Genomic DNA, 18,983 nt, shown 5'->3' with positions numbered 1-18,983 from the left:
GGCAAAGTTGACATAAGCCCTGACAGTCCCGGAGTGTTTTTTCTTAAAATAACAAAGGTTGGGGGCACCCGCTTTCAAGTGACAGTAGAATTGGGCATACAGATTTTAAAAATATATATATAGGAGAAAAAACAAAAACAGTGACATCAATAGTTTGGTGATAATGCTGGTAAAAGTTCATAACTGTCACAAACGAATACGTTGCATACGTACACTGCATGCGTACACTGCATACGTCTCGCAACTTTCACATTTCATCTGGTTATCAACATCTACATTGTTACTATGATCGAATGCTCATGTTGTCTTGCTTTCTTTGATTTATACACCCACCAGGTGATGCTTTCCCATGGACAATCAGCCTGAGTCACTTTAGTGTGTACACTCTGCTGGGGCAGCAGCGCAGCCTGAACCTCCTCAAACCAATGGGGTGTACCTCCACACTGGCAGTCACGTCACACAAGTCGCCCAACTGTTCAGAAGGAAGGCACTCTTTTGTCGTCTGCCTCCATGTTGATCTGCAACCCATCCATGTCAAGTGCTCCAACCCTCAGGTCAGTCAGTCTCAATACCACAAATGTCTGAACCAGATGGGGGCATTGTTTACTGTTGATGTTTCTATAAATAGGAAATCAAGATGGTCCTTCATGGAAATTACTTACCTGCTGTAGATACTGTATGTTCACACATCTACCTCACTATTAATATAATTCGCAAACCCTTCTACTGTGTGCGTCACTTTTTTTCTCAGTTTTCTGCTGACTATATGAGCACAGACCACTAATGGATTGTGATTAGCTGTTCTGAGTTGGGAATCACAAATCATTAGGAAAATTTCCCCTTTTACCTCCAGCATGCAGCAAATGGCAACGTTGCTAACATAAATAGCACTATGTATGTGTGGTGAAAATAACAACCAAATGTTCCATCTAGGCTCCGTCATTTCTTTCAGCGTTTCTCCCAGCAATGAAATGGATCAGGTATTTTACCACTAATCACCATAGTTGTGATTTTCCTTTCTTGAGGAATTATCAAATGAAATTATTTTGCTTCATTTATGGTCAGATTGAATTAATGTGTTGGCTTATTAGTTAAACACATCGTGGAAACCAAAGTTATTATACCATACTTTTGGTGAGCTCATGTTTAATATATGTTTAATACTGATATTAGCTGTATGAAATTAAACATTTTTTGGACACTCTTTCCTGAGGCAACCTTTAGAGTGGTCAAAATGCCTCAGACCATAGAGATGAGATGTGGAGACGTTGCCAGAAATTGGTAACAGACATAGGCAACAGTACGTAATGTGTTAGTGGTGAAAACTCTATTTGAAGAGCTGGCCTTGGAAAGTTTTTTTGCCCTTTCGATGTGTAATTCCGTTTGAAATGGCATGCCCATGTCTGGCAGTGCTGTGTTTGGCTATTTTGATTATCTGCCGAGTCATTACTAATATTTAGACCTTTTGAATCTCTTTCCTACTTCTTTCCAAGCAGCGGCTTTTGAAGAAGTCATGCCAGGGTAACTCCACTCTTTGAGAACAGAGCAGACTTCCCACTCCCCTCCAGTTCTGCAATAAAAGAGTGAATATACACTATATAAAATATATAACATATACATCAAGGCCTGGTTAGGAATGACTAGCCTGAGTTGGTGTGAAAAAGCCAACTATTTATGCTCCTCGCTGGCGGCATGCCCCATGACCATGAATGGTATCATTCTTTTGGGATTCAAAACAGCAACTGACACCTCACAATATTTTTATGTGAAGAGGACAGGTCTTTGGATTGTGATGGATCAAATGCAGTGGTCAAATTTCATGTACTTTTGTGTACATGACAAATAAAGATGGCAGTGGTGATTATGATGGTGCTGCTTCTTCTACTTCTTCTTTTTCCTCTTGATAGGAAAAGACTACCGTATTTTCCGGACTGTAAGGCGCACCTTCAATGAATGGCCCATTTTAAAACTTTGTCATTATATAGGGCGCACCGGACTGTAAGGCGTGCCATTAATGCATCATGTCAGATTTTTAATCCAAATCAAATCATTCTCCATTTATCTTTTTTTATTTCAACTTCAGACGCAACAAATTAAATTTTAATCACAAAATAATGATCCATAGTCTTTTTAATTGATGATTCATAGTCTTCAGTGGGCCACATATGATTGATTTCATAACACAATGCTTTGGGCCAGTTTAAATTTAGGAATTTGGTCCATATATATATAACCAGACTATAAGGCGCACTGTCGGCTTTTGAGAAAATTTTAGGTTTTTAGGTGCGCCTTATAGTCTGGAAAATACGGTAAATAAAATACCAGGACGTATGTACAATATTTGAATTTGATATAGTACATACTGTAGTAAGAGGCTAACATTTTCATGGTAGCAGTTGGGATTAGAGTCAAGACTTTGCTCAGAACAGTGGTAATTTATTGGCCATGGCTTTCCTTCTCCAGCTGCGTCACTTGCTCTTCTCTAGGCCTTGTGTTTGGTTTGATTTACTGGCCCCAGTTTTGGAGAATGGTGCATGGTGTAAGGTCCCTGTTGCCTTAGGCGCAGTCCACTTGCTTGGGTATGGCTAACAGCTGTTGGCTCTGTCCCTTCATGGCTGCTGGACTAATGTTAGCAGGTCTTCCTAGACATGTTTGAAATAAGCCAGCTGTAATGAATTGCACCGATTTCCATTTATTTATAGAAAGAATTCCCTCTAATGTATGTGCTAACAGGCTTACGTGTGTGGGCGGGCGAATGAGCAGCTGAGAAAAATAAAATTGTGTTTGGAGTTGTTTGAAGTTGTTGTTTTTTTTGACATACCGGTGCACCTTTTTCTTTCGGCGCACCGGCGGTAGTCGGGATATGGTGGGTTTATATGGGGTTGGTTGGCTTCGGAAACAAAACATTGGAATCCACGACTGAGCTCATGGTGAAAGTGTCGCTTTTTTAGAGTTCCCTCTTGTTTAAATAAGTCTTAGCTGAATGCATGAATAACTGAAAGCATCACACCACGTCCCCCTGCTTTCCCCTGTCATGTTTTCCACTCATGTTTTTGGCTTTGTTGTTGTTAAAAGTTAGGGCCTCAAGTGAGCACATGATAAATTGCTCTGAACACTTTGACGCCAAGCCTTCAGTTTTTCCTTACTGTGGTGAGGGTTTTTTTAAGGGGAAATTGATGAGACAACAGAAGTTTCCTCTGTGGCTAATTCTTTGGGATTTTTGTTGTTATAGATAAAGAAAAAACATTCAGAATCGTACGGCACATGTGTTAGCAGGCGGTGCCTTTCAAATGATTGCACATTCAAAATAATCACTGTTTTGTGCCGTCTCAGAGTTTCACACAAAATCCATCAGTGTTCAAGTTCAAGAGAATATGGGAATGGATTGTGGTCCATCTCTGGCTACTCATCTCTTTCGTCTGTCTCTTCAAGCTGTAACAAGATTTAGTGTCACGCAACTAACAAGCTGTCATGCCAAATCAGCGGTAATGTCCTCAACTACACGAGAACTTCCCAAAGCAGCTGCTGGAGTAAAAGTTTGGACAAAATACATTTGAATCTGCTTTCAAATGCTACATATGACATGTCCTTGCTCTTGTAGGGGCAACATTTCTCGAAGAGGTGTCCATAATTCTCTGTTATCCGCTATGCAAAGCGAGGCTCGGGGGTTTACTGTATTTTGTTCATATTCCTTCTAAACATGTTCTTACCCATTTGGTCACTCCTCAGGTGCAGCTGTTGTATAAGCTCCTTCTCAGCTGGACGTCCACGTGGGCTCGTCTCCAGAAGCATGGTATTTTACGCCAGTCCGCCAGTATCCCGGAGCCCCCCGGAGGTGCTGCTCCATCTTCTTCAGTACACAGCAGTGCTGGTACAGCTCTACCTGACACCAGCACGTACAGCCCATCTGCAGATGTGGGATCACCTACTGAGGTTTGTTTTACAGTCTTAAGGTTCTGTTAAGCGTGTTAGAAATTTACCCGTCAAAAGAAACTTTTATTTTGCTTCCAATTCGTTTTTAGAAGGGCCTATTGTGTCTTGCATACCCAACAAATAATTAATTTAACTCCAAAAAATACCCAGTTACGTTGTTCCACAAACTGTCTTGATTTTCAAGACTGTGGTGCCATTTTATTTTCTGAAGGAAATTAAGGTACTTTGTTAAAGTAGTTCCTGTTGTTGTCGATCAGATAATCATTCTTCTTTGAAAAAACTTTTTCATTTGGTCATTATGCTTTTGCAGACATTGTACATCCTCGAAAGGTCATGCAGGTCATTGCATGTACGGTCCCATGAAACATACTTACATTTACTACGACAATAGAGCTATTTAGCTTGCCTTGCTGTTCAGGTTTGGTTGGTGATGATTCAAAGGAGTTGATGTGTAAAAAGCAACGGTAATGCTAACTGCTTGAAATTGCTTCACTGTTTCTCGGTAAACTATTTCATCGCTAGAGCATCGTGTGATTTTTTTGCGAAAGGTTGAAAAGCCAGCTCCATTAAAATGATGGTCTCGATGAGTGTTTGTGTTGTTAAGCTGTGGCAACCAGCCAATACTTTAATGACTACTCTTTGACCACATTGGACCTGTCAGAAATATGTGGCCCACCGGGATCATAGAAAAACGTTCGGACATTTGAGAGGCAATCGAGTGAGTCAGTATTCATGGTATTTTCATACCATGTGCCTATGTGCATTTGTTTCTGTGTTCATTTTACAGCCATCAACATTTGTTTATTCTTGCATCATTTGTGGAACCAGTGGCAAAGCAACATTTTCGTTAGTCAGGGACGGGTTTTGTGCGTGCGTCTATAACACAGCCTTAGAGTCCCCTGACAACCCACTTGTAACTGTTTACTTAAGTACAAACATTGGTAGAAGTGTTTAGTCCTGTGGAAGGTTGATGATTAAGCAAGAATGTAGGAGCTGTTTTGATAAGTCTCAGCAGTGGTGGCAGCACACTCTCCCCAAGAAGCACACCCCATGACCTCCTCCTACTCCCTCATTTTTAACTATAGCCAGACCATTACACATGCCAACTGTTACCCATCCCCACGAACAATTAAGTCTTTCAATAAATGACAAATTTGATTTTGTCCTATAAATAGAAATAAACTTTTATATTTCTTCATGGTAAATGTTGTTTCTTGGATTGATTAATTATGGGCTTACCGTAGAAGAAATCACTTTTCTTAGTATTCTGTAATAAACGTAACAGTCATATTTTCCATTTATTTTCCATTTTCCCAGACATTGAATAATTCCTGACCACAGAAAAGTAATCTTTCATTTCACAAAGTCACTCATAGTGCAAAACCCCTGGCCCGCCACACCCACCCCACATCTTATTCTGCCAACAGAAAAGCGCTGCCCTCCACCCACCTATCACAACATAGTAGCATGCCATGAAGCCATAAAGTTGACAAAATGGCTAATTTAGCTTGTCTGTGTGTGGAGATTCAGCAAGTTACATTCCAAGGACATTATGTTAGTGACAATGCACGGAATAAGCTTTAAAAAAAATCTTTGCCATTGATGGCTTTGTTCTATCCTGCTATTGTATCTTGTATTATCCACTTTTTTCTATCCTATCTTTCTTTTTCTACCTCACCAATAATAACCTATGTGAGTAGTTCCAGTCAGATTTTTTTTAGGTGTTTAGCATCCTTCTTATCCTTGATGTTTGTGCGGCCTTTTGCACCAAATGCTACACATGCTTTAATATTCTAATCTCCAATGACATCAAACTGGTTTGAATCCTGCCCTACTGGCCGCATTCAGTTCATCCCACCTAAACCATTCAACACTCGGCCACCCCCTGCTCACCGAGGGGACCCCTCCTCTTCCCACTTATCTTTATTCCCATCTGCAATATGTTTTACAAATACAACATTCACCTTCATTGCCTTGTGGTCAACACCCAGTTTTACCTCTCCAGCAAACCCTCTTATCTCAGTCTCACTAAACACAAATTGTGATTCAGAGGTTTGCTCAAACTTATTTTTTCTCTGCCCAGGTTAAGAGAGTGGGCGTCAGTACTCTATCATTTCAAGCTCATACACTTTAGTGGAGATAGTATCACAAGGTCCACATACGTCAGATTGGCAGTAAAAATGTCGACTGTTATGTTGACGAATATTCGTTTTCATCACTTTGGTCTCACTCACAAATCCCTCCATAAAAAAACTGGTTCATAATTCAGCTGAGTCATAACAAGACCCCCCCCCCCTTCACCCCAGTCTTAAGGCACCTCCACCGAATGCCAGTTAAATGTCAACTCCATTTCCAAAATGTTACTTTCAAGACCATCCAAAGCTTCACCCCTTTGCCTCCTCCAATGTTATTAAAATTTTAACCATACGATCTCGCTCACTCCGATTTATGTCCCCATCTCCATGTCAATATGTCGCCTGCCCTCCTCAACTCTGGGGGTCATTTTGCTACCCTTCTCTGGAATGCAATACCACCTGAGTTGAGCAATACAAACCCTTCAAAATCAAACTCAAAAGACTCCTGTTCAGAATTTCCTACTGGCCCTCTTCCCCCCCACACACGCATTTATGTTAGCCTATCAGGGTTTTTTTCTCAATATGTTTAACTTAATTTGAATCTTTGTGTGAGATCCTTGTGTGCTTTGAAAGGCACATTTAAAAAAGTTTAACTTGAAACATCACAGCCTGCTGTTGTCTGCCAGTGTTTGGGTCTTTCTGATGAGCAAAGACAAACTTTGCCGAAAAAATAAACTTGGATTCTCAACCCATGTATAGCTCAGAGGCCCCAAAATTAAACTGTATACTACTTTTGAAGGTGTGGGGAAAAAGAGGATGTGTGTGTGTATTTGGGGCCCCAACTTGGCAGTTTAGGAATGTGAAGGAACCCGCCTCACCTCGTGTTTTCTTTAAGTTATCACCTTGATGAGTGGAGCAGGAATAATTTCAAACAGACTAAACGTGAACTGAATTAGGTTTTATCCTTTCTTTTTTGGGCTAATGTGCTTTTTTCTAATTTTTGTTTTGTTTTATGTTTTCATGTTCTTATTTTAATCATTGTATTTATCTAATCTACCCATTCAGTAAAGATGGAAACCCCACAATGGTCACAAAATAACTTGGGCGGAATAGGGGCTGAATTTTGAACAGTCATTCAACAAAAACTGAAATCTTAAAGTATGAATACTTGTTCATTCATCAAGTAAAAACAGTGTTAGTACAAAGCCTTCAAGCTTCTGCTAAAAAAAAAAAAAAAAAAAAGGCGTTCTTTTCGTTGTACGTGAAGGTGGTAGAAGGCAAGCAAAAGTGTGTTGGCAGCCGAGGAGCTTAATACGATGAGCAACATAGCTCGGACATACATAGATCTTGAAATCCTACTTTTGCCTGATAGGCAAGCTGCAAGGGGATCTAGGGTGTGTTGAACTTGTCATCTCAAGTAGGGGAGCAGAAGTTGGGTTAAGGTTCTTGGGGACTGGGATGAGACATGATGACTTCCACGGGTTGGAATCTTCCCCAGATCTAGACTCATGTTGAAAACATGCTGGAAGGTGTGCTGGAATGCTGGTGCCCCAGCTCAGCAGCGCACGCCTTCAGCATTCTTGGACACACTTTGCATGGGCCTGCTGCTGCTGCCTTGCCAGGGTGGAGACGGCTTGCTCACCACTGACTTGATGTCTGTTAATGGTCGGGGAGAGGGAGGGCCTCGCACTGTCAATGTCCTCCCTTTGATTTATGTGGGTGTGTGTTGAGAAGGTAGAGGTTGATGTTCTGTCACACCAAATGTCTTGCATCATTCATATAGCATGAATTCCTTGTGCTATTGTGAGGCCATTAAATAGAAATCACGTGCACTACACTATTGATGACCCTCTTGTATTGTTGCATTGTTCACTTGACGGCTTGGTTTAGTTTCATTAAAAGTAGGTGTATACATGTATTCTAAATTTCATTTTCCACCCTGAACATTTGACGCAAGTGACATGAAGTATAACTGCCTCGATGCTCAACCTCTGGTTTGTGGAACCATGGCTAGCGACATGCACTGTTGTTAACTCATTCTAAATGGCATCACAAACCTTTTATGTAGCACTGTGTCCATTGCTCATCCACAAAATATTTAAGTGTAACATATTATTAAATATTAATAGAAATAATGATTACAATATAAAACATTTTTGAGAATATTGATATTTTAGGAGATTTTAGCACAAGCATATTTCATTGTGACTGATTCCTATTTACCCATTAAATAATTTCAGTTTGCATTCTCTTCCCTTACTATGTCAACTGTGAACTGAATTGTGACCAAGTGACATAAAGAACCGTACTTTTAAATCCCCAATTTTAAGACATTTGAACCATGTGAAAAAATTCTAAAAACTCTGGCTCCTTTTTTTTTTTTTGTGGGGGGGGTGTCCAGTGTTACAGCCTAACAACTCTTCACTACACTGTGGTCAGTCCCACAGTGCCAGCGGCCAGCTCCTACTTGGACTCTTGACATCACAGAGTGTAATCCCACTGACTGGCTAAAACTGTAAACTAAACAGTCGTAACCGCACACACACACACGTACACACACACACACACACACTCACCGAGGGATATGTTTTGACTCCAGTTCAGCAATAATTAGTCCCCAAATGGCAGTTGACATTATATCTTATGAGACGGACCGAGCACCATTACTGCTGGGCTCATGTTACTCGCTGCCAGTCGTTGTTATTACATAGCACAGTGACACACAACAACCGTGTTTCTCTCCATGGAAACATATAATAACTGTTTTGACAGTGGATTGGAATTTCACTTATATGATCATTCGTACATACTTTGTGTTGGAATATAATTATTTGGAAACATTTAAGTTCGCCGTGTCAATGCTGCTAATAATGTTGAAAAAATTATATTTATTAGTAATAATAACATTAATAATAATGAATGGCTGTCATTGTTCATTTTTTTCTCGTTCAGAGGTACATCTGATCATACTTCCCTAGATGTCTTTAATCAGTTCCAAAACATTATACTCTGAGAACGTGCCTAAACCTTTTTTTCTCACTTAAAATATATTTGACGGTGCACATGTTTCTCATCAGGGTATTGTGGTCTCCATACACTTCAACGTTGAATATGTTTTTAAATCAGCACGATCCAGCTATATTTTTAACACGATTGTCACTGAGCCCTTGTTGTCAGCCACTCCAAACTGTGCGATTAAATTCAATTTGCAAATTAGTGTTCTGCTCTTATCCTTCCCAAACTTTGGAATGGGGACATAGTTTCCTCATCTGGATCCTCTTAAAGACGCTGTAATCATCCCAGCAGCTGTGGTGTTTCTAATTGAGATGGTTGATAACCTCCCCCACCAGCCACAGCCAGGCTCAATAACCATGACATAATCTGTCATTACAAGGCAGCGATGGAATAAGCTGTGGAAAAAAAAATCCCACATTTCTAGTGCTTCAAATTACCACATTGTTTATTTGCAGGTCTCTCACTTTCCAGTCATGCAAATATGTGTTTGGAACACAGATTTACTCAGAAGAAACACAACATATACCCGTCTCTGTGATCCTCAGCAACCTCTGTGCTAAAATGCTATATGATGGGGGGGGAAATCCAGATATATGTTGTTAAAAAAAATATGATGGAAATTAAGAATGTCATTTTCTTTTATGCAATATAAATCATCATTTGGGTCTTGTTACTTGCTTACTCACTTACAGTAATAAACTAAATAAACAGAAGCGTACCCTCTTAATTTTTCTTTTCTCCCTAGGGTGATTCAGTACCAGGAGGTGATGATGGTCCTTTTGCTGACACAGTGACCCTGGAACAGAAAACGAGCAGCATTGGAGGGACTAGTGGAAAAGTCAGCCTTTGGATGCAATGGATGTTACCCAAGGTTATTGTTAAACTGTTTGCTCCTGATCCAGCAGTCAAGACGGGTGTGTATTTTTAAAATCTTTCAAACTTTGAAATGATATTCAACTTCATATTTTACTGGTCATCAGTGATAATATAGTGGGAAAAATAGATCCAAATTAGGTAGGCTACTTGACAACAAAATTAAAAAAAAAATCCTCAGTATGTTTCCAATGTCACCAGAAACAGTTGGAATAAAGAAAGTGTCAATATGTTAGAAATGAGCGATGTTATGGTATTAGAAAGGCTTCACAAAAAGGGCAAATACGTATCAAAACATTCTCTATTGTAACAACTGTACAAAGCAGTGTGGGGGTGTTCAGGGGCAAGGAAGAGCAAATCGAAGCATTTTGAGTCAAGATAAGCATAGGGAAAGACTTTAACGAGTGAAATGCAGCATGCCCTGAGCAAAAACGTTCATTCATGTAACACCTTTGGAGTCTATGACTTGCTGGTGACCTCTTATACCAACCTGGGCACGTTCGTTCTACGCATGGTGAAAAATCTTGTTTTTTAACGTAAGAACCCGCTTGGAACTTCGGTTTCTCAAAACCCCCACAAGGCAACAGTAATAACATTCTTGAAGTCCATTTTCCCAAGCCACTCTTTGACTGTGGGACTTTCTCAGTGGAAACAATGACAAAGATCCGCTCAGCTCACAGGCTTCAATAGTCTTAATCAGTTTGTTGAACGTGAAACTCATTTTGCCTGTGGTAGGTCAGTTTAGTTTTCACACAAGGCTCGGTGAGGAATGCACGTAGTACTATATGTACAGTTTGTCTGTATAAATGCAAGTCTTGTATGAACAATCAGTGTTGGGTGACATGTACTGTACATTCCTCATTTTGGCAAGCTTAGGTTGTACTTAAGTCATTTTGCCTTCTTACTCATTCTCGTTTTCCAATGTGGTTCTTTCTGCCAGCGTGAAAGTATGACCATTGAAACAAAAACTATGAGAGCCCCTCCCATCATTAGCAGTCTTCCATTTTAAGGATTCATGTGCAGCCAAGCATTTGTAATGCATCTATGTCAGCATTTCCCAATGTCATATGAAAATATGGAGAGAAAATATTTTTTTTTATTTCCCAACAGAAGTCTGCGTGGTCAGTGAACCGGAAAACAAAATTGCCTCAGTCGATATACAGAAATAATATAGCTTAATAAATATTTATATCTTTTTTGTTTGTTTGTTTACCAACAGATGTCTGTGTGGTCAGCGAACTGGAAGACTTGAGTGCTTCAGTCGATATCCAGGATGTATACACTAAGATCAAATGTAAAGTTGGCAGTTTCAACATTGACCACTACAGATGCAGGTGGAGTATTACTAGCACACAAACACACATGTGCATACACACACAGCATCTCTCTCTCTGCACATGTGTATTCATGGGGAAACCATGACCATCACCACTTAAAACCCCAGTAATAAAAATAACACCCCTGCAACACGTACGCACACACTTTAGCGCCACTGCCAATAACACTTTTCTGTTCCCGTTCCACCTTCGTGAGGGGGACTTTTGGGATTATCACTCCAGCGTCATCGTCTTTCCAGACAGCTTGAGACCAGAAAAAATTGGATGGACGATTTGACTCTGCTTTGGGCTGGCCCAAGTCTGACTCACAGAGCAGATGAGTTCAGTTAGGCCATCAGTCATTTTATTTGCGCCTGCGGTGTCTGAATTGATTCATAGAAACATTAACACACTGGAGGAAAACCGCTTGGCGCTGTTCCATGACATCCTAATATATAGTAATCCTTCTCCAAGTCAAGTTGCATTTGGAATTCTATGATTTACTTTCTCCAAAGAAATTATCAAAGATCACGGAGCCAAACAAAGTGAAACTGGGGCGAAATTACAGTATACTTGTAATTGCTGTTTTTCTTTCCACATTTGCATGTTTCCTGTCTCTTTCTCCTCGTGTTTTCACGGCTCGTCCTCATCGCATTTATATTGTTAGACTGGGTAATTCAAGTGTGCCTACTATGTACGTGCCTGAGGTCCACTTAGCAGGAGGCAATTCCCTCTTCCTTAGTATCGGAAGAAAAACCCAGCTTCTTGGATACCATAGACCAGTGGTTCCCAAACCTTTGCAGGCTGGCGCCCCCTTTGGCTCCCCAGTGAATTCCTAGCGCCCCCCTCCTACCCCCCCCCCCCCCCAACTCTAAAAGATCTGAATCTCTTTGCGGGCTCGACTGGGGAAACATGTCACGTGACCGGGACGAGCGTCTTGACCTGAATTAATTGATCGTCGATAAAAAAAAAATTCTGTGCGGCTTGGCGGCCCGGTACCAAGTGACCCACGGACCGGTACCGGGCCGCGGCCCGGTGGTTGGGGACCATTGCCCTAACCAGCTCAACACAACACAACACGGCGCGTTCTGGCGAGTCCCCAATTTCATGTTGACTTGAACTCAAGATGATGTTGACCGCCAGAATGCGGTTTTTATTATAAGATAAAATTCTGAACATTACAAACCTGAGCTTTTGCTTTTGTAGCTATGCTGTCGTATCTGACTGGGCCAGAGCGGCGTGCGTGTTGTGTACAAATCGACTGCCGCCCCCCTACCGCCCCCCTACCGCCCCTTTCTTCCTCACCGCCCCCCCAGAGCTTTCCACCGCCCCCAGGGGGGCGGTACCGCCCACTTTGGGAACCACTGCCATAGACCATAATGTGTTTGTGTGTGCGTTTCCAGTTCACTGTGCTTACGTGCCTGTGTAAATACGTTCTTGGCTTTAAGTGCCTCCTTCTCTCATCGAGCCAGACAGTGAAGTGGGGATGGAACCTCCTTGCTTGAGTCCATATTGAAGCCTGTCGTTTGCAATGAGTCCATGAACCACTAAAATGATAACAGAAAAGGATTCTCGTTTGCCAGATTTTGCAATCACTTTAGCTGGTTCCAATTTGGTTTGTAATTGTCTTATGTGTTACTTACTGGCCAGAGGGGGATTCAAACAACTGACTTGGCTTTAAACATAAACATCAGACTTGTACAGACCTCCCTGGTTTTTTTTATCCCTGTGGTCATTTGAGTTTGATTCCATGGGCAAAATGTGTTCCATTAGGTTTGCTCCACCACACTAAGCCAGGACAATGTCATTGGTGAGAAATCGTTTTCCAGTGTTAAGGTGTCATGGGCGATTATGTCATCTTACCTCTCTCTAAAGGTGTGCACCGCTCAATTGCCACAAAGACTGGGCCAAGCTTAATCTTTTTGTAGACATCCATGTTTTTGCAAGAAGATACATAATGGTTCAATTTTCACATTTTCCGGTCATTTCTGTTGAATGCACGTTAATAAACACCCTTTAAACTGATCAGAGTTTTGGCAGGAAGCAGCGCTCCACAATGTCAGCCAGGTAACATCAATGTTTGTTCAGGACATAGTGGAGGCTCTATGGGCTCCTTGCCCACGGTAATCTCTATCATCTACATATACAAGAGAGCCCACTGGGATGGAGGTCCATATTCATCATTCGGAACAGATAATTGTTTGGTATTTCTGCACCCAGCCCAGTTTATTTGTGTGCAGTGGGTTGGTTTAAATTAAACCTGACACAAAAAATGTCTCATCTGGCTCTTGATGTCTCTCTGCTGGAAAAAATGTAAAATAGTTGGGTCGTCTAGTGTTTGTGGTACATATATCCAAGAAGCCTAATTTTAATTGAACATTGACAAGAGCAGAGGAGTTGAGGGGGGAATGGGGAGAACCGAGAGAGAGAGAAAGGCCCCTCAGATGAATAGCTACATGTACGTGTAGTTTTAGGATACACCAAGAAAGGTTCTTTAGGGCATAGAGTCGAGCAATATTCAAAATATATTTACACTTCTATGAGGCATGTATTTACTAGTTAGTTGCACAGACAATAAAAACAGTCCTAGAAGGGACTAGTGCATCTTAGCAGATGTGTTCACATACTGGGAGTCAAAACCAGGCCACCTAGTTTGAACATCCTAATTGCTAAACCAAATGGAAACGAATGAGATGAATGCTATGTTTATTTTAATGTTGTGCATTTTATTTCTTTACAGGTGCTCTTTGTTTCTGTGTGCCACAACAGTAATTATACGCCAGAAGGAATATCTGGAGTTCATATCATTTGTTGATCTTGTCTCCATTAATGACTTTGAGGACTGTCCCGGTTGCAATTATATACACATACATACATGCACACCTCACCCTATGATATGTTTATCTCTAAGATAGTTTAGAAGTTCTCCCATTAAAGAGATATCATCAAACTGTGTCACAGTCATGTAATCAATTCCAGATGCCCCATTTAAACTTGGCAATGTGTGTGTCTTCAGGCCAGGTCAAGGCTGGCACTCTGGGCTTTATGAAGGACTCCTTCTGCAGTGCAAGGAGACAGCTGTGGTGAGGCCTCTGCCTGTCTCAGAACAGCCAGCGCTAGGCCTCCTTCAAATTTATCTCTGCCATTCTATTTCTCCTAATCAGAGTTTTTATCATCGGCTCATGCTGGACAGACAGGAAAAGACATCAGATTCTGGTTGTGACTCAGAGTGCCCAGAGATGTTGCATTAAGATACACCCTAAAAAAAAAAAATGATACAGTCTGACATGACATTGAGACAATAGCATTCCCTGTCTCTCCAGTGGTTCTGATTGTCTTCATAATCAAGTGGATGGAATCTGGTGACATGGGCCTCCATTCTCTTGTTGATTCAAGCTAATACTGCAGATGGTCTTATACTGTTAACATATGTTAAATCCAGAAGTACTTTTGTAATTAACATCGTCATCCAATCATGCTTTTTTTGGATTGAGTGTACTTTACTACAAAAAACACAATTTAACAATTGAAATCACATTGTGATGACATATTCCTATTCTGTTATAGTATCTGACCATCCCACAGTATTTCTGCTGGTTTAAGAGTTTGCAGTTTCCCTTGGTTTTTACGGATTAACTCTTAACAGGTTCCAACCCATCATTCAATGAACTTCAATGAACTTGAGTCATCATCTCAGTAATGTTTGCTGTTTCTTCCCGATCATGCACACTTACATTTCCTCCCTCTCCTGCTCTCTCTGTCTCCCTTGTGCACCTATTGTGTCTTTCTTCACCTCCAGTACGGAGGAGTGTGTTCGACAAAGCTGTGGAGAAGTGGTCCTCTGTTGCACTGACAAGCTGAACAGGCGCACTGTGTTGGTTCGACCGGTCAGCAAGCAAGATTCTTTCAGCCAATTCTCTGGCTTTTTCCCTCCTGTAAGAAAATGGCTCTTCTGCTTTGTAGCTTTCTCTGCTATACTTCATCTGTAGTGGCTTAGGTTTTGTACGTTCCTCAGAGATGTTTTGGCAAACAGTGCTTTTAGAATTTGACTTTGAAACGTGCCAGCTATAAAATATATTCCAAGCACTCACACTTAATTCAAATCAGTCACATATGATTCTAAAGGACTGTAACTCTTAAGATATGACACTCTGAGGAATGTAAGTTAGTTTGCTTCAATTTTCGCCGAACCTCTCCCAAATCGATGTAATTTCACATGTACTATGTTTCATGCTGTTTTAATTTAAAGAAAATTCTATTTAATTTACAACACAGTGATTTAAGATTAATTTCAGAGATATTAACTGTCACTGTGTGTTTTTGAGGACACTTCTGGGTTTTAAGCAAAGTTGTCTTCAGTAGGAGTGTGTTTTACATTACTGTATACGGCTCAACCTTGATTTTACGTGGACTTTGGGGTCCAGAATTTGGGAATCATTTTAAAGCGCGTTATTTAGAAAGTCTTGAAAATGTAATAAAATCAGAGACATACATAAGAGTGTATCGAGAAATAGCAATAGGGAAATGCATACTAAGATATACGTGTTTGCATTTGGGGAATAACATCATTGTTCTGGGTGAAAATGAATACCATAGAATTATAAATAATTATTATATTAGCAATCGGGGTAGCGATTATGGAGGGACATCCAATCCTTTTAGCATAAGCAGTCATGAAGATCAAACAGCATCATAGCCAAGGCATTTGTTTATTTCGGAATAATATTGGCCTGGTATAAACTGTAATGTCCATTTCAGATTTAGAAAAAAACATCCTAAAAGTCTCACTCTTATTGCACATTTATATCCGTTGAATCTTCAGTTAGTATATTTAGTTATCATTAGTCGTAACGTATTCAGTTAGACATGATTTCGGTCCTGTTGCGGTAATTATTTTGTCCCACTCTCTCACCAGACGGCAGCTAAGGTCTTGGAAGGCTCTCACCAGCAACATGGATTCTTGTCCATTACCTACACACAGGCTGTCACCAAAAATGTTCGTCATAAACTCACCACACGACCTGAGCGGCCAGCTCGCAGTGCTGCCACAGCCGGTCAGCGGCTTGCTGCTGATCCACTAGCGGATGGCTCACCTCAGTACCTGAGAGAAATCCTTTTGACAGCTCAGCCGTTTGATGTTGTGCTGTCCTGTCCTTTGTTAACTACTGTAGTTGGAATATTTCAGGTGAGAAATAGTTCATGTCCAAGTTATCAATTGTATTGTTGCTTTAAAAGCATGTTGACGATCTTTTGAATCATCCCAATTATTAGACGACAGTACCAAGACGCTACAAAGATCGTGGAAAGTCAGTGGGGCAACCAATGAGGAGCCACACATTGACTTCTCGGTCTTTACCTCTCATCTACATCAACACCAATCTGATCAGGGTTTTCTGCCCTAGAGCACCTGACAAATCTACTACGCCAGGTACAAAATAATCACTTGAAGACATTCTTAATTGGAATTCTTCTTCAGATTTATGCAGCTGTTGATTGTGTGTTTCAACAGATCTCCATGGAAATAAAGAAGACACCTTGGTATTAAAGTTGGGTTCCCTTAGCATGGCTCCTCAGGCTGATAACCCACTTACCCGGACAGTTCTACGCAAAGACCTCTACCAGTAAGATGAGCCGTTTCTTCCCCAAAAAGAGCCTAAGCTACAAATCCCAATTCCGAAGTTGGGACGTTGTGTTAAAAATAAATAAAACAAATATTTGATTTGCAAATCATTTTTCATTCGCATTTAATAGAATAAAAGCCAAGGTATTTGTTTTGTTTTTCCCAAATATTCATCCATTGTAAATTTGATGTCTGTAACACATTCCAAAGAGAAGCTGGGACAGTGGCATGTTTACCAATTTGTTGCATCACGATGTTGCTTGAATGGCAACATGTGTTTTTCCAACACGCATGTACCTTTCAGCATTGATGGTGCCTTTGCAGATGTACAACTTGATTTGCAAATCATTGTATTGTGTTTTTGTTTACATTTTACACAACGTTCCAACTTAATTGCTCTTGGGGTTTGTATTTCAAAAGTCTTCCATGAGCTGATTACTGATTTATTGTTGCAATATACACTGATGCCATACTACAGAGTCTAATGTGGCCTATTAATTGAAGTGGTGTGACAGAGAACACAACCTGTTTTTAGGCAAGATTTTTAGGATTCCTCACAACCTCTTGTAAGTGCTTCCCCTCGTTTAATTATTTCACTATACAGCTAGTGGCTGCTCCACATCACAGTTAAGCTGCATCAGCAGTGACAAAGCACAATGAATGACATCTTTAGGGTCTACAGCTTCGGCCAGCTCAAACAAACGACTCATCTGGTTGAAAGCTGCTAGGCCGGGAAAATCTCCACTTCTAAAGGGAATATCTCGGCACAAAACATATTTCCTTGCTATAGGCAGCGTCGAGTCTCTGGATTGTGTCACAGCTGCCTGAAAACCACAGCCCCACATTGTGTCTGTGAGAAAGCATTTGTTTGAATGGGCAGATATGTTGCTGGCAAACATATGTAATGGGGGGGGGGGGATAAAAGTGATGCCTAATGCCTTGTGCAGCTGCAAGTAAGATGTGTGCTGACACACGACGTAATGTGCAGGAAAAAAGGATGGATGACAACACTTGCTTAAGCCAGCGGGAATGTCTTAAAAAGGGAAAATGCAAGCAGCAGGCGGGCAGGGATGGCCTATGCTCAGGGGCATGCCCGCCAACCTGAAACAGATATTGAGAAAAACATGCATAGTATTGATCAGTTACCATAGCTACTGTTTTGACTGCCTCTGTTCAAGTTTTTTTTTTTGTTCAACCCAGTTTCCCTCGGTTAATTTATGTTTGTCATAAATGTTTGTTCGGCGTATACGTACTTTGGTTCCACAAAAATGTGTCGACCATGTTGTTATCTTGTCAAATGATGACTGATGAGCTTGTAAACATCGAAGTAATTTGGTGAGGTGAAAAAAACAGACTTGCAATTTCACTCTACGTATATATTGGCCCGAAAAGGTCTCCTTCTGGTAGTTTGAGGCTCTGCGGCTATGTTGCCACATCTCCGCAAAAGAGAATGATGGGCTCATACAAATCTCCAGCCTGACTTCCATGCACACTATATTGACTTACTGCAAATGTATGATAGTTAGTGATGTGCACATAACATTCATAATGTTGTGCATATACTATAAGTGACGTGCGCACAACATACTGTACATATTCAAGATTCATTTTTGCACCCACCCTTCCCAATAGCACGTCCAGTCAGCATGTGTGTGTGTGTGTGTCTGTGTGCCAACAAACCACATTTGGAGTCACCACTTCCCTTTCTGTCTAGAACCCAGGAATTAAATCAAATTACTTTGTGTGAATATTTTTCTTGTCCTAACCAGGACCTTGGTAACGTCTGCACATCACTTCAATGCGACCTTTGATGTTCCATTTCCACGAATGCATTTGCTTTATTTGCGCTGAATCATACTGTATTTGCCCCCCCCCCCCCATGTAAAGTAAGTAAGTCACAGTCGATGGGCTGCGATCATGTAAACATGTGCGTGTTTACAAACTATAACCATATGTGGCTGCAAACGGCACAATATGTGCCAGTAGCCATTTGCTGTAGCTGCGTATAAAGCGCACCTCTAATTACATCCGTTGACATAAGGGAATGACTAATCCAAGATACAGCTATGGTGTTATTGTCTTCTGCACATGAAGTTGGTTAGAATGTCTAACACAAGGTTTGATTTTAATGCCACCCTGGGAGACAAGAGG

At 40.9% G+C, this 18,983-nt stretch overlaps 1 protein-coding gene across 7 annotated transcripts in view; it reads left to right on the top strand.

The window, feature by feature from the left end:
- LOC133160591 (intermembrane lipid transfer protein VPS13B-like) overlaps nucleotides 1–18,983 on the top strand; it is a 209,555-nt gene that overhangs the window by 92,165 nt on the left and 98,407 nt on the right. For 3 of the 7 annotated variants that reach the window (XR_009715930.1, XM_061288378.1, XM_061288380.1), the window contains exons 24-31: nucleotides 337–554; nucleotides 3,730–3,933; nucleotides 9,769–9,937; nucleotides 11,116–11,230; nucleotides 15,012–15,147; nucleotides 16,128–16,397; nucleotides 16,484–16,640; nucleotides 16,722–16,833. Coding sequence is in view for 4 of the 7 variants with exons in the window: in XM_061288378.1 (XP_061144362.1) it covers nucleotides 337–554; nucleotides 3,730–3,933; nucleotides 9,769–9,937; nucleotides 11,116–11,230; nucleotides 15,012–15,147; nucleotides 16,128–16,397; nucleotides 16,484–16,640; nucleotides 16,722–16,833 (1,381 nt within the window). In the remaining 3 variants the exon portion in view is untranslated. Of the gene's footprint in view, nucleotides 1–336; nucleotides 555–3,729; nucleotides 3,934–9,768; nucleotides 9,938–11,115; nucleotides 11,231–13,952; nucleotides 14,200–14,228; nucleotides 14,296–15,011; nucleotides 15,148–16,127; nucleotides 16,398–16,483; nucleotides 16,641–16,721; nucleotides 16,834–18,983 lie in introns of those variants that run through there. The other 4 variants (XM_061288379.1, XR_009715932.1, XR_009715931.1 and 1 more) reach the window with 4 other exon arrangements.

This window comes from Syngnathus typhle, linkage group LG10 (assembly GCF_033458585.1).
Source record: "Syngnathus typhle isolate RoL2023-S1 ecotype Sweden linkage group LG10, RoL_Styp_1.0, whole genome shotgun sequence".
Taxonomy (NCBI): Eukaryota; Metazoa; Chordata; class Actinopteri; order Syngnathiformes; family Syngnathidae; genus Syngnathus; species Syngnathus typhle.
The sequence above is the reverse complement of the archived record's forward strand: the minus strand, read 5'-3'. Positions and strand labels throughout refer to the sequence as shown.